Source organism: Centropristis striata, chromosome 23, assembly GCF_030273125.1.
Source record: "Centropristis striata isolate RG_2023a ecotype Rhode Island chromosome 23, C.striata_1.0, whole genome shotgun sequence".
Classification (NCBI taxonomy): Eukaryota; Metazoa; Chordata; class Actinopteri; order Perciformes; family Serranidae; genus Centropristis; species Centropristis striata.
The window spans coordinates 2,062,686-2,079,093 of NC_081539.1; the positions used below are offsets into that span (position 1 = coordinate 2,062,686).

General features: G+C 32.5%; 2 protein-coding genes across 2 annotated transcripts in view; one reads left to right on the forward strand and one right to left on the reverse strand.

Moving 5' to 3' along the window:
* Positions 1-2,858: 2,858 nt before the first annotated feature.
* On the reverse strand, positions 2,859-10,457 carry LOC131961627 (cytochrome b5). The gene is made up of 5 exons (XM_059326458.1): positions 10,167-10,457; positions 4,810-4,938; positions 4,633-4,662; positions 4,405-4,439; positions 2,859-3,370 (listed from the first exon to the last, which is right to left on the reverse strand). Exons 1-5 carry the CDS (start codon positions 10,302-10,304, stop codon positions 3,286-3,288), a joined length of 417 nt encoding a protein of 138 aa, XP_059182441.1. The 5' UTR covers positions 10,305-10,457; the 3' UTR covers positions 2,859-3,285.
* Positions 10,458-13,229: 2,772 nt separating this feature from the next.
* LOC131962149 (mucin-5AC-like) overlaps positions 13,230-16,408 on the forward strand; it is a 20,262-nt gene continuing 17,083 nt past the window's right edge. Inside the window, exons 1-2 of the mRNA XM_059327111.1 lie at positions 13,230-14,032; positions 14,803-14,928. Coding sequence (XP_059183094.1) covers positions 14,804-14,928 — 125 coding nt within the window. The 5' untranslated portion in view covers positions 13,230-14,032; position 14,803. The remainder of the gene's footprint in view (positions 14,033-14,802; positions 14,929-16,408) is intronic.

The window sequence follows — 16,408 nt, forward strand, 5'->3', positions numbered from 1 at the left end:
TAATCTTGTTTATAATCAGTAATAATAATATTGTTTTAGTTGTTTTGAATCTTTTGGTGATTTAATAAAAACAAACAGTTTGTTTGTTTGTTATGTAACGAGGCTCCACGAGGCTCCGACACCGCGTGCGTCACACGGCGACCAGTAAACAAACACGTGACGTCATCCTCGCGTCACCCTGACGTCACGCTGTGAACAGCAGGTTTCCTTACATGGACAGAAAACACACACACACACACACACACTCAGCGCTTTATGTCATTCAATAACTGGCGATTTATAAGGTTTAATGTCAACAATTCAACATGAAAATATGCATAAAAAAATAAACAATAACAACAAAAACTACCAATCTAAATAATAAATAATAATGATATAATATCAGATAATCAAATAATATCAAAATAAAACTAAAAATAGGTTATATAAGAGTTCACCTTTCACATACTTAAAATAAATAACTGGGGAAAAAAACAGGGAAAAAAAACAGGAAAAGTACTTAATATGATGTGAAGAAAAGTGTTTTTTTACAGTTTCTTTTTTCTTCTTTTTTTACATTTAAAGTTTTACTGTAAAAACCCAGAAGTGTGACATTCAGCCATATGTGTATTATATTAATTTGCAGATTTTTGCAATATTTCTTGTAATATTATTATCTGACGGCACACAATGTTTAATTTTTGCCTTTTAAAAAAATGAATATTTCATGTCAGCATCTCTTAGTGAGAAAATAATCATAATTTGTTTTTTTAATCCTTATTATTATTATTATTATTATTATTATTATTATTATTTTTAAACAGCAACAGTGGAGTGTTATAAACAAACTGACATTTTAAAATAAATTAATATGAATAAATATTTATTAATATATATTAATATGTGGCTTTTTATTTTTGCCCTGACCATTTTTTGTCCTTAAGTTACAAGTTATTTATTGATTTATTTATTTTAAACTGAGTGTTAAAGTGAATGAGAGCGATGCTGTTTTGTCTCTTCTCCACCAGGTGGAGCTGCAGCACTTTATTCTGAAAGAGCCTGACTGACTGTAATTCTTCTGATGAAGCAGCAAAAAATAAACTTTATCATAACTTCAACTTAATAAATTACCTCGTTGGTTTGAAGCTATTTTGAGTTGAAGTTATGATGAAGTATATTTTTATCATTTTTATTTTATTTATTTATACAGTTTAAAGTTAAAGTGTCAGAAACATCAATAGACTTTTTTTTTCTTTTTTTGTCCAGTAAAATTACTTGTTGTGCAGTAAAAGTACTCACTGCACAGTACTTAGTTTCCAGTAAAAGTTTTCCAGTGAAAGTTCAATTTGCAATAAATTGTGCAGTAAAAGTACTAATTGTGCGGTAAAAGTACTTATTGTGCAGTAAAAGTATTCACTGAAAAGTACTTATTGTGCAATAAAAGTACTCAATGTGCAGTAAAAGTACTCATTGTGCAGTAAAAGTACTCAATGTGCAGCAAAAGTACTCACTGAACAGTACTTATTGTGCAGTAAAAGTACTCATTATGCAGTAAAAGTACTAATTGTGCAGTAAAAGTACTCAATGTGCAGTAAAAATACTCACTGTACAGTACTTATTTTCCAGTAAAAGAACTCATTGTGCAGTAAAAGTACTTGTGCAGCAAAAGTACTCACTGAACAGTACTTATTGTGCAGTAAAAGTACTCATTATGCAGTAAAAGTACTAATTGTGCGGTAAAAGTACTCATTGTGCAGTAAAAGTACTCATTGTGCAGTAAAAACACTCACTGTACGTACTTATTTTCCAGTAAAAGTACTCATTTTGCAAAAAATGTGCAGTAAAAGTACTCAATGTGCAGTAAAAGTACTTGTTGTGCTGTAAAAATACTTTTTGTACATTAAAAGTACTTGTTGTACATTGAAATACTTTTTACTATTTTTAGCTCATTTTTTATATTAGTTACATTTTTATATTCTGCTTTTCTAAACTCTTCATGATTTCGTAGTGAAACGCTGCAGCTTTTTTTTGTCTTGTGTATTTAATAATTAACTTCATATTTCCTCTTTATATTATTATTTCAGTGTTTCAACTTTATTATCGTTTATTAAAATTGTGCTTGTTTTTATATGCGCTTTCATATTTTCCTGAAATTTCTCTGCAGCAAATGTTCTGCTTCATAAAAATTTATATTTTGTTTGTTTGTTTATTTATTTCCTTCCTTTTATTTCTCTCTTCCATATTTTACTTATTTATATTGAACTTATTTATTTTATTTTGTACTCACACCTCCCCGAATAAGAAGATTTTTTTTAATCCCAATTCTTTTTTTCTTTTCTTTTTTTTTACCCTAACCTTGATCAAGTGGTTTTATTGTGGAAAGTCATTTCCTGTGACTCTGGACTTTTATTTTGAAAAGCCACTATGTGTAAAATGAGTGGAAAGTGACAAATCGACAGCGGAATGTGTTAAAAAAATAACTTATAATTTTCATATTTATGCTTTAAAAACCAGAATATTTCAATGTTTTTTTTTGTTTTTTTTTTGTTCTAGCAAAATTTTTTTTCTTTTTTCAACATGAAGCAGGAAATAATGCTGACATAATAATAATAACTTTAAAAAACGTTATTTTTCAGAAATGCACTGTATTATTTTCAGGGTTTTTCCTGTTTTGTGCAAATAACATATTTAACAGTGTTAAAATCCTTTAAAAATCAGATAAAAGAAGTTTTTCAGCAGCAAGAAAATAAAACTAGCTTTATTTTTATTTAATTCATCATCAATTAAAATGTTTTCTGCCTCAGACACGTTTCTGAACAGATGAAAGCTTTAAAGGAACAACAAGCAACGTTTGGAGATCTCAAACACGTTCTGTGACATTTAAAGTTATATAATATTTATTGTAAAAGCACCTGCAGATTAAAAACTTCATACATTTTCTTCAAGCCATAATCAGAGTTCATGTATTAAAGGCTCGTTAGCTGCTGATTGCATATTTATAAACTCATTTACATTCAGATAACAACATATAAAAAGATACAAATTATACATCCACTGAGTTTATACAAGATTTCAGCTCAAAAAAATCTGTATTTAACATGTGACACGCTTCATTAGCATAATGCCATGTGATTGGTTAGAGAGCCTGAAATGCATCGTGGGTACTGTAGTGCTGTTTAACCCTCTGATCCTATTGGTTGTTGGTCCGCAGCGAGCCGCCCCGCGCTGCCATTGGCTGCTGCAGCTGTCAATCAGGAGGCGGGGAATCCCACTGCTGATGACATCACAGCTGCATGTCTGATGATGTCACTCGTCCTCCGCGGTGAAGATCCGGTACAACAACGTGATGATGAGCGCCGACAGACCGGGAATCAACAGGTTACTCCACCAGCTGGAAGATAGAGGGACAACTAGTTAAACTAGTTAAACTAGTTAACTAACTAACTAACTAACTAACTTACTAACTATACAGGTTACTCCACCAGCTGGAGGACAGAGGGACAACTAGTTAAAATAGTTAAACTAGTTAACTAACTAACTAACTAACTAACTAACTTACTAACTATACAGGTTACTCCACCAGCTGGAGGACAGAGGGACAACTAGTTAAAATAGTTAAACTAGTTAACTAACTAACTAACTTACTAACTATACAGGTTACTCCACCAGCTGGAGGACAGAGGGACAACTAGTTAAACGAGTTAAATAGTTAACTAACTAACTAACTATACAGGTTACTCCACCAGCTGCAGGACAGAGGGACAACTAGTTAAACTAACTAACTAAGTAACTATACAGGTTACTCCACCAGCTGGAGGACAGAGGGACAACTAGTTAAACTAACTAACTAACTAACTAACTAACTATACAGGTTACTCCACCAGCTGGAGGACAGAGGGACAACTAGTTAAACGAGTTAAATAGTTAACTAACTAACTAACTAACTATACAGGTTACTCCACCAGCTGGAGGACAGAGGGACAACTAGTTAAACTAGTTAAACAGTTAACTAACTAACTAACTATACAGGTTACTTCACCAGCTGGAGGACAGAGGGACAACTAGTTAAACTAACTAACTAACTAACTATACAGGTTAGTCCACCAGCTGGAAGACAGAGAGACAGCTAGTTAAATTAACTACCTAATTAACTAACTATACAGGTATGTCTATAAGCTGCAAGACAGAAAGACAACTATTTAAAATAGTTAACAAACCAACTAACTAACTAACTAACTAACTAATTAACTAATGAAACCTAATAACTTAACTTACTAACTTAAATACTAACTCAAGACTAACTAGTTACTACAAACATACTAAAAATGAACAGATAACTAACTAACTAACTGTGTGTGTGTGTGTGTGTGTGTGTGTGTGTGTGTGTGTGTGTGTGTGTGTGTGTGTGTGTGTGTGTGTGTGTACCTGTTCTCGTCTGTCAGAGTGGTCACATGATTCTCCTGTGGGGTCAAAGGTCATCACACAGACGTTTAATATGTATATTATAATTTTGAACAGAGAAAACAAGAGAACACATATAAACTGTTCAACAGCTACGACTGTTGTCTTAATAAAGTTTTATTTTCATTTAATATTTAACTGATAATCGACTCTTCCTCCTACGTTTCCCACAATGCAACTGGAGACACTTACCTCAGGTTTGGCTATCAGGTGTCTGTCCTCCTGCAGACAGACAGACAGACAGACAGACAGACAGTTTAGTTTAGTTTACTGTGATCCGTATCGTATTCTTACAGACTTTTTACAGACAATTAAAAAATAAAACAACATATTTTATACATTATATATTATATTTCTGTGTTGAGTTACCGGGTGCAGCTGTCCTATCACCATGTCGTGGGCCATGTCTCTGGCGTCGCTGGAATGTCCCACGTCCTCGAAGCTCTCGGTGGCGTCTCCTCCTGCCTGCTCCCTCAGCACCTCCTCTCCTCCAGGGTGCTGAGGAGACACAGACGCTCAGTAAGAGACGCTAACAGCTGGAAGCTTTTTATTTCATTTACATCACAGAAATTAATCAGAATTTACTGCAGCCAGAAACTGTAAAAACAGAAATTATGGTCAGATTTTCACATTTCCCACGGTCCTTGAAGGGGTCATGTGTGAAGAACAATTTCATCTGTAAAAATGACAAAAACTAAAACTTAAAAAAATACCTGATCTCATTTATTAATGTCTCTCGAGTGCATAAAACACATTTTATTGTTATTTATTATTTTTATACATTAAATATATATTGAGAATGCACAAAAAATATTTTAATGTATTTATTGTGGTAAATTTTTTAAAATATTTTAGATACACTATTGTTTGTCTTCCTTTATTCTATTTATTTAGGTCAAATTTATTTGCATTATTTTAATTTATGGATTTATTATTTTATTTCTTTGAATATATTGTTTTTTTAAAATATGTTTCCAAAGTATATTTATTGTGTTATTTATTTTTCATTTTTATTTTGACATATTGTATAAATTATTGCTATTATTTTTATGCTATGAATTGATTTCATTTATTTTCGATGTAATTAATATTTATTTATAATTTTAATATATTAAATATATGTTACTTATATGTAAGTAGGTTGTTGGAAGTGCACAAAAATATTTGATTTACTTATTTAATGTGGTTGAATTTGTCATTATTATATAAATAAATAGAAAGATTGAGAGATATAGTAGAAATTGAAAACATAACTGTTTAATTTTTCCAAACTATTAAAACTTTATATGAACCAGGAGCCGACCAGCAGGAGATTTTCAGGCTGAAACTGATTTTAAAGTGGAATAATTCACAGATTATGATTATGATAAACAGCAGATATTCAACATGTTGGATTTTGAGGATTAAAACAAAGAGACTCTGAAGTTTGTTTTATGATTTATATGACTGGCCAATAAATCTGAGGCTCCAGCTTGAACTCTGACCTTTAGACTCTTTCTACTGAAATAAAATAAAATAAACAATTCTTCCTCCAGCTGACAAAACATTAAAAACTAAATGCTGCAAATATATAAAGTGTCAGGAACCTGGTCAAAGTGTTCCTGATCAGTTCATGTAAATAAAATAAATAAAGGACGATCTGACAATGATTGACAGCAGCACAAGGACACAGCGTAACCATAGAAACGGGTCCGCCTGTCCTCCAGTGAACCCTGGAGTCTGGATTCAACGTGGTTTTATTGATCATGAATTTGGTTATGATCAATAAAACGATGTTAAACGTCTAGATATCAGCTCTTACATTAAACTCTTATCAGCCATTTTTGTTGTTATCATTATGTTTGTCCAAACAAATGTACATTTAGTTGTACCAGACATTAAAATGAACATTAAAATGAAGAAAACAATGTGGTCTAATCATTTTTTCCATGACTGTATTTACATAAATAAAAAGAAGTTTGTTCATGAAATTCCCAGTGAAGCCAAACTAATTTACTGACTTGAAGCTGACTCAATGAAGGACCCAAAAACATCTCTCCTCCTTTATTACCCTCAACATACTGCTGGGGGATTTACTGTCTGTCAGGATTTTCTGAGACTACGATGGGGGACCCAAACTAAATAGGGGGGTCCGGGGGCATGGTCCCCCGGAGAACATTTTTGCCCTAAAAGCCTAAATTTGTTGCCTCTCACACATTCTAATGCCACTATTCCATCTTAATCATTGCATATTTTAATGAACTATTGTAAAGGAGAATAAGGGTTCTTATATGTTTTATTTAAGGCTCTTATTTTGACAGTCTTCTTGTAACTGTGTCTTTCCAAAAAGACACAAAATTACAGAAAAAAAACTAAATTACTTAAAAAAAGACACAAAATTAATTAAAAAAAAAGACAAAATGACCAAAAAAGACACAAAATTACAAAAAAGACAAAATGAATGAAAAAACACTAAATTACTTACTAAAGACACAATATTACAAAAAAAGACAGAAAAAAAACTAAATTACTTAAAAAAAGACACAAAATGTGCTCTTATTTTGACAGCTACATGTGTTTGCTTTTATTTTGAAGGCGGGTCTAACATGTTCCTACCGTAACGCCTTATGGTGAGTTTAATTTACACTCAAAGTCAGAACTTGAAAGTCTGAACTTGGAGCTCGGAACAACGTCCAAAATTCTGACATTCGTGTAGACCTTGAACGCACCATTAGACTCTCTATGTGCTGGAATGTAAATAATCTAACTAACAGAACATTAATCCTGTTTTACTGGTGATGTTTATTGCTGAAAGTGGGGGGACGGATCAGGATCACTATGAATCACAACCCCTGGTCCAGCCTTAGACCTGGTCCAGCCTTAGACTTGGTCCAGCCTTAGACCTGATCCTTCCTGACCCCTGTACAGCCTTAGACCTGGTCCAGCCTTAGACCTGGTCCAGCCTTAGACCTGACCCTTCATGACCCCTGTACAGCCTTAGACCTGGTCCAGCCTTAGACCTGGTCCAGCTTAGACCTGATCCTTCCTGACCCCTGTAAAGCCTTAGACCTGGTCCAGCCTTAGACCTGACCCTTCATGACCCCTGTACAGCCTTAGACCTGGTCCAGCTTAGACCTGATCCTTCCTGACCCCTGTACAGCCTTAGACCTGGTCCAGCTTAGACCTGATCCTTCCTGACCCCTGTAAAGCCTTAGACCTGGTCCAGCCTTAGACCTGACCCTTCATGACCCCTGTACAGCCTTAGACCTGGTCCAGCCTTAGACCTGATCCTTCCTGACCCCTGTACAGCCTTAGACCTGGTCCAGCCTTAGACCTGATCCTTCCTGACCCCTGTACAGCCTTAGACCTGATCCAGCCTTAGACCTGATCCTTCCTGACCCCTGTACAGCCTTAGACCTGGTCCAGCCTTAGACCTGATCCTTCCTGACCCCTGTACAGCCTTAGACCTGATCCAGCCTTAGACCTGATCCTTCCTGACCCCTGTACAGCCTTAGACCTGGTCCAGCCTTAGACCTGATCCTTCCTGACCCCTGTACAGCCTTAGACCTGATCCAGCCTTGGACCTGGTCCAGCAGTCCAAGGTCCAGGCTGTTAGACAAAGGGTCCAGATAAAGTTTCTGTGAGGGCGGGGCCTCCTAGTGACTCATCACAGTTAACTCGTTGATAAAAGTGAAGTTTGTCTTGACTTCCTGAACTTCCTGTCCTCACATGAACCGTCTTCACAGACAAACAGCCGTGACTCAGCAGAAAATTATCTCAAAAATAAATATATAAATATATATATTTATCTGGTCTAGTGGCTGAAAATAGAGACGCTGCTTCACTGTGAGTTCATTTAGTGGTAAAAAGTTCCAATAAAACAATAAAAAATATTCAAAACTTGCCGCCTGAAATCCAGACTAGGATTTACTGTAAAAAAATAAATTATTCTCCAGAGATGCACTGTTTTATTTTAATTATTTTTTACCACTGCAAACACCATAAAAAAAGTCAATTATTTTTATTACATATAGTAACCATAAAATGGGAGATAAGGTCTGTAAATTAATTTCATGGGACATTATTAGACAGTGTCATTAAATTGTTTAATGTCTCGGTTGTTAAATTAAGGAAACTTTCTATTGTTGTTTTTTATAGTTAAACTTATTTTTAAAAGGAACAATTTATCATACAAAAAACAACAACCTGTCATATTAAAGTAAAAAAAAAACTTTAGTTATTCTACATTATATATCTATATATATATATATATATATATAAATTATTTGATTGATAATATATAATTTTAATATAATTTTATTTTAGCAAATATGGAACATTTATGGGTGTAAAGGAGCATTCTTGGTAAACTGATAAATCAGAGTAAATAAATGCTCAGATAAGTTTATTTTTACACTTTTCAAATGTTCCACTGATTAAATATTTCTGTCACTAGTCTATTAAATCGAATTTGAAAAATTATTGCCAACATTTCTTAATGTAAAATACGTTTAAAAGTCTCAAATGTATTTAAAAAATGAATTAAATTAAAATAAATATGGAATTAATCTGGCTTGATTTCGAACCACATCTGAATTCTTGCATATTTAATAACGCTTATGTGATTTAAAAGCAGCATTAAAACTATTCCATAGCCCTCATAATAATCTGATTTATGTTTTTTAAACGGATATGGGCGTTTTATTTATTTAAGGCAGGGGTCTCAAACTCAAATTACCTGGGGGCCGCTGGAGGCAGTATCAAAATGACCAAAAAAAGACACAAAAATTACTAAAAAAAGACACAAAATTACAGGAAAAAAAAACGAAATTACTTTAAAACAGACACACAATAACAAAAAAAAAGACACAAAATTACAGGAAAAAAAACTAAATTACTTTAAATAAGACACAAAATGACAAAAAAAGACACAAAAATTACAGAAAAAAATAAATTACTTTAAAACAGACACAAAATAACAAAAAAAGACACAAAATTACAGGACAAAAAACGAAATTACTTTAAAAAAGACACAAAATGACAAAAAAGACACAAATTACAGAAAAAAATAAATTACTTTAAAACAGACACAAAATAACAAAAAGACACAAAAATTAATTTTAAAAAATGACAAAATGACAAAAAAGACACAAAAATTACTAAAAAAAAGACACAAAATTACAGGAAAAAAAACTAAATTACCTTAAAAAAGACAAAAAATGACAAAAAGACACAAAATTACAAAAAAGACATAAAATGACTGAAAAGACACAAAATGACAAAAAAGACACAAAATTACCAAAAAAGGCACAAAATGATTAAAAAAAGACACAAAATAATTTTAAAAAGACACAAAATGATTTAAAAAAAAGACAATTACTTTTAAAAAGACACACATTACCAAAACAAGACCAAAAATTACCCCAAAAAAAGTAATTAAAGGGACCTTCCACACACAACACGGTAAAGTGTGCCCGGGGGGGTTCCCCCTGGTGCCCCCCTGGGCCCCCCGTGATACTGAGATCAGCTGGTAGATTTGCCACCAGACTTCAGCCAAAAAAAGCCACATTTAGCAACAGACACACTGGCAGCCAACGGTGAATTCATTTCAAGTTATTTTCAACCCAAAAACACAAATAAGTGTATTAAAAGCCTGGTTTATTTCCTGTTGTGAGACATTTCCACACGCTTGTTGTCGCAACCTGCTGCTGCTATAAAATACCAAAAAACTAAAGGGAGTTCCTCACCTCTTCTAGAAACTTGGTGACATCGTAGACATTGTTGTTGATGATGATCCAGGTGGATTTAAACGAGTTTTTCTCCTGGATCTCTGCTAGTCTGTAGTATTTGACTCCATCGGGGCTTTTTTCCTCTGTTTCGCCCATTTGTGCCCCTGGAAAGTCGGACAGTTTGAGAGGAAAGAGCCGCTGGAAGTGACCGGGAGCCGTTAAACCGCCTGGTTGTGGTTATATAATAAAGAGCACCGTGACTTCGCACAAACACACCGACATTTAACCCACTTTCTATCAACAAAAGTCCCAAGTTTCACTGGTGGAGAGTTCACGGCCGTCAAGCTCCCCGCAGCACAACCGGTTCCTCCGTTTTCAAAATAAAAGCATTGTCTTTAAAAAGAATTAGGAGTAGGAACAGCTCAGGATTCAGGTTTTATTATCGATATACAATACAGGATTACACGATTAAATGCATTGTAGCCCCTTCATGTAACACATTTTCTAAATTTGACCTTTTTTTTCATGATTTCGACTTTTTTTTTCTCATTTCGACTTTTTTCTCTTGACTTCAACTTTTTTTGTTATTTTGACTTTTTTTCATTTTGACTTTTTTCTCGATATTTCCATCTTCTTTGTCATTTTCACTTTTTTCATGACTTTGACTTTTTCTTGTGATTTCGACTTTTTTTCTTATTTTTACTTTTTTTCCCTTGACTTCGACTTTTTTTTCAATGACTTTGACATCTTTATGATTTTGACTTTTTTTTCTTGCCTTAGACTTTTTTTTCTCATTTTCACCTTTTTCATGATTTCGACTTTATTTTCTAATTTTGACTTTCTTAGTCAAAGCAGAAAGAAATATAAAAGGAAAATCAAATTATTTTTTGGAAGGAAGATAAACTGTTGTGTTTATACACACAAAATATATCTGCAAAAGTAGTGTAACTGCATATATATATATATATATATATATATATATATATATATATGTATATATATATACATATACATATATATAAGTGAATTTGTGTAATAGCTGGAATTGTGCAGAGGATTGACATTAGGAAAAGACACATTGGAATAACTTTATACTAAATAAACATTGATTCATATGCTGTAGTAAAGCAATTTAATTATGTTATTATTACTATTATTATTATTATTATTATTATTATTATTATTATTATTATTATTATTATTATTATTATTATCATCATTATTATTATTATTATCATTATCGTCATTATTATTATTATTATGGCAACATTTTGTTTTATTTTGAAAGGATTGTTTCCGGGCAGAGTGTATTTATCTCTGCGTTGTTCACGAAACCTCAGAGTTTCAGGCACGGTGATTGACTCCGCCCCCTATCGTCCATCAAGCGCTACTATTGGTCAGTTTTTTCCCCGCCTATGAGGGGAGCTCTCTGATTGGTCGATGTCGCTGTCAATCATCAGTGGAGCTGTGGGCGAAGACGAGGCTAAAGTTCACTTCAGTTCAAACTTTCAAGGAAACTCGCTTGTCACGCAAACGAGCGTTATCTCATGTAGTGAGTGTTTTATTTCCCCACTGGGCGTGTTGCTGCGGCCCTGCTGTAACCCTGCACACACAGCGAACTTGTAAAGTTGTGAAATGATGAAATAAACTGCCAAAATGTGTCGAAAAAGGTTTATTCTGCCGGGAAAAGCCTCCGTTTTGAAATCAAAGATTGTCTATTGACATGCCTAATCACTACACAGTGCAAAAAAACAACAAAACAAAACAAAACCCTTAAAAAAGACACAAAATGACTTACAAAGACACAGCATGATTAAAAAAGACACAAAATTACTAAAAAAAAAAAGACACAAAATGATAAAAGACCCAAAATGACCAAAAAATGACACAAAATTACTAAAAAAAGATTTTAAAAAAAGACACAAAAAGAAAGAAAATGACCAAAAAAGACACAAAATTACTAAAAAGAGACAGAGTGACCAAAAAAGACACAAAATGATTTTAAAAATTCACAAAATGACCAAAGTAAGACACGACATGTGTAAAAAAGGACAACATGACCAAAAAAGATGCAACAAGATGACTTACAAAGACACAAAAATGACCAAAAAAGACACAAGATGACCATTAAAGACACAAAATGACTAAAAATACACCAAAACTGACCAAAATTGTGATGCTAAACACACAAGACACAAATAGAATACAGTCACACTACAAGAAAACAGAGTAAATAAAAGCTCAGATAAGTTTATTCTTACACTTTTAAAATGTTCCACTGATTAAATATCTCAGTCACAATTCTTTAAAATCTAATTTGAACAATTATTGCCAAAATTTCTTAATGTAAAATTAGTTTAAAAGTCTCAAATATATTTTTAAAAATTGAATTACATTAAAATAAATATATGGAATTAATCTGGCTCTATTTCGAACCACATCTGAATTCTTGCATATTTAATAACGCATACGTGATTTAAAGCAGCATTAAAACTATTCCATAACCTTCATAATAATCTGATTCATTTTTTTTAAACCAATTTTGTTTATCAGGGGTCCCCCTAGGAGCACTCCTGGGCCCCCTGTGATACTGAGGGGGAAAGGTTTTGTCCTTAATGGCATTTTCCCCCTTACATTACTTTTACTTTTATACTATAAGTAGTCAAGTAGTTCAACTTTTTTTTTGTTATTTTGACTTTTTTCATTTTCACTTTTTTCTCGTTATTTCGATCTTTTTTGTCATTTTCGCTTTTTTCGTGACTTTGACTTTTTTGTGATTTCAACTTTTTTTCTCATTTTGACTTTTTTCTCTTGACTTCCACGTTTTGCTTGTGATTTCAACTTTTTTTCTCATTTTTAGTTTTTTTTCTTTACTTCGACTTTTTTTAAATGACTTTGACATTTTTCTGATTTTGATTTTTTTCTCATGCTTTCGACTTTTTTTTTCTAGTTTTCACCTTTTTCACGATTTAGACTTTTTTTTTCCCATTTTGACTTTTCTTGTGACTTCAACTTTTTTCCTCGTTATTTTGACTATTTTCTCGTTATTCCGAATTTAAAAAACAAACAAACATAGCAGTAGGAAGGGAAAAAAAGGAAAATCAAAGTATTTTTTGGAAGGAAGATAAACTGTTGTGTTTATACACACAAATTGTATCTGCAAAAGTAGTGTAATGGTAAAAAAAAATATTCTGATTTTTCTACTTGCATAATTATCTTTCTTTTCTTTTCCTTTTATACACATTAATAAGCATTAGAGGGCCTTTGCGAATTATACTTTTACTTTTATACTATAAGTAGTTTTGAAACCAGTACTTTTAAACTTTTACTTGAGTAAAAAAGCTTGAGTTGATAATTCAACTTCTACAAAAGTCTTTTTAAACCCTAGTATCTATACCTGTACTGTAGTAGTTAATGTGAATGCTTTTGACACCTGTTTATGTTTATTTTAGCCTCATAATTATTGGCAGCGGCTCTGGTTCTAGTAAACTGAATCAGAGTGAGAGCTCATTGATCTGTTGCCTTATTTAACTATCTTTAGCTTGAGCAATTTATGATTTTTATTAAATTGTCTTTTTACTGTAATAATTGACTCAAAGGGAATATTATCATCAGAAAGTAACTGCTCTTAGGGTTCACTGTGAATATTAATATCAGTTTGGTGACAAATACTAAAAGGTAAAAACGGAAAAATACGGATTTAAGGTTAGCTAAGTTTGTTAGCTGCCGCTAGCTTCCCGTTAGCTTGTTTCAGCTAACTGTTAGCTTGTTTTAGTTCCCCGTTAGCTTGTTTCAGCTAACTGTTAGCTTGTTTCAGCTAACTGTTAGCTTGTTTCAGCTAACTGTTAGCTTGTTTCGGCTAACTGTTGGACGGACACAAAGAGGTGAGTGAGACACTTTTAGAGATTTAACTAAATATTATTTGGATTTTTAATTATCTTCTTGATTTAATGTTGTAATCTGTAATGTGCCAAAACGTTACTAAAGTTACTCATCATCATAAAACTGTCAAGCTGTCATTTTTAATTGAAAATTGACATTAAAAAGGGCCGCAACTAATTATTATTTTCACATATAAACTAAGGCTTGTTTTGTTTTGTAAAACTAACATATATATATATATATATATATATATATATATATATATATATATATTCAGTTCATAATTATAATGACATAACTAGAAAATCTTCAAATTGTCATTTAAAGAAAGCTGGAACAAATACATCTAAATTACTTGTGGTTTAATGATTTTTAAAATATTTTTTTCAGATATTATGTATACATGTATGTATATATATATATATATATATATATATACATATATATGCGCCTATATATTAACTTTATTTTACATGTCCTTTTATTGTGTCTTTTTTATGTATTATTTAAGTATTTTTAACAGATATTTATTTATTTGTTTTTACATGTTGTTTCTATTATATATTTATTCAAGTTTTTTTGTTTCTTTAAAATGAAAATGTCCAAACAAGACACAAAATGACAAAAAAAAAAGACACAAAATGACAAAAAAGCACAAAATGACCAAAAAACACACTTTAGTTTTTCCTTCAGCCTGGTGATCTAAAGATGAACCTGCTCCTGTTTGATGCAGTGAAGTGTCATCTGTGTGTGTGTGTGTGTGTGTGTCCAGGATGAGTGGAGGCGTCCAGCAGTTGTTCTTCCTCGGCCTTCCTGACCTCAACAAGCTGTGCAGCGTCTCTCTGAGTCTGCAGGACGAAGACGAGGAGCCGCGCAGCAAACAGATCAAAGCCTGCAGGTCAAACTAGCTTCATTTACATTATTACATCATATTATATTCATTTTCATTTATTACACGTCAGTACCGGGTTCGAATCCGGCTCGGAGCTCTTTCACTCTGAATATCTATATTTATCTATATCAATAAAGCTATAAAATGCCTAAAAAATATCTATAAATATATATATATAAAAAGGAAGTGTTTAGGTTACAACTTTCACAATAAAACATCTAACTCCTGTTAAAAGGAAGTGTTTAGATCACAACTTTCACAATAAAACAAATCTAACTCCTGTTAAAAGGAAGTGTTTAGGTCACAACTTTCACAATAAAACATATCTAACTCCTGTTAAAAGGAAGTGTTGAGGTCACAACTTTCACAATAAAACAAATCCAACTCCTGTTAAAAGGAAGTGTTGAGGTCACAACTTTCACAATAAAACATCTAACTCCTGTTAAAAGGAAGTGTTTAGGTCACAACTTTCACAATAAAACATCTAACTCCTGTTAAAAGGAAGTGTTGAGGTCACAACTTTCACAATAAAACATCTAACTCCTGTTAAATGGAAGTGTTGAGGTCACAACTTTCACAATAAAACAAATCTAACTCCTGTTAAAAGGAAGTGTTGAGGTTACAACTTTCACAATAAAACAACTCAAACTCCTGTTAAAAGGAAGTGTTGAGGTCACAACTTTCACAATAAAACATCTAACTCCTGTTAAAAGGAAGTGTTGAGGTCACAACTTTCACAATAAAACAAAACTAACTCCTGTTAAAAGGAAGTGTTGAGGTCACAACTTCCACAATAAAACATCTAGCTCCTGTTAAAAGGAAGTGTTTAGGTTACAGCTTTCACAATAAAACAACTAACTCCTGTTAAAAGGAAGTGTTTAGGTTACAACTTTCACAATAAAACAACTAACTCCTGTTAAAAGGAAGTGTTTAGGTCACAACTTTCACAATAAAACATCTAACTCCTGTTAAAAGGAAGTGTTGAGGTCACAACTTCCACAATAAAACAACTAACTCCTGTTAAAAGGAAGTGTTGAGGTCACAACTTTCACAATAAAACGATCCCTGTCCTACGCTACCTGTTGCCTGGTGACTTTCCCACATGTGGCAGATAATTGTTTTGTAATGTTGAGTAGAAACTAATCTGACAATAATAAACAACAGTGAGTAAGAAAATAAACAGTAAATAAATGTAGAATAACTAAAGTTTCACTTTAATATGACAGTAAGTGTCATATTAAAGGCAACTTTTTCTGACAGACCTTTTCCTTTTTTTTATGATTTGATTTAAAAAAATAAAAAATAAAATAAATGTAATGTTTAACTGTAAAAAAAAACCCCAGACAGTTTTAAAAAACATTTGCTCCTTCCTGAAGTAGGCAGAATATAAAATAAAAGCCTTTATAGGTGAATAGATTTCATGTTGTTTTTATTTTTATCTATAATATTATTTTAATCTTGTTCCCCCCAGTTTGAAAATCCCATC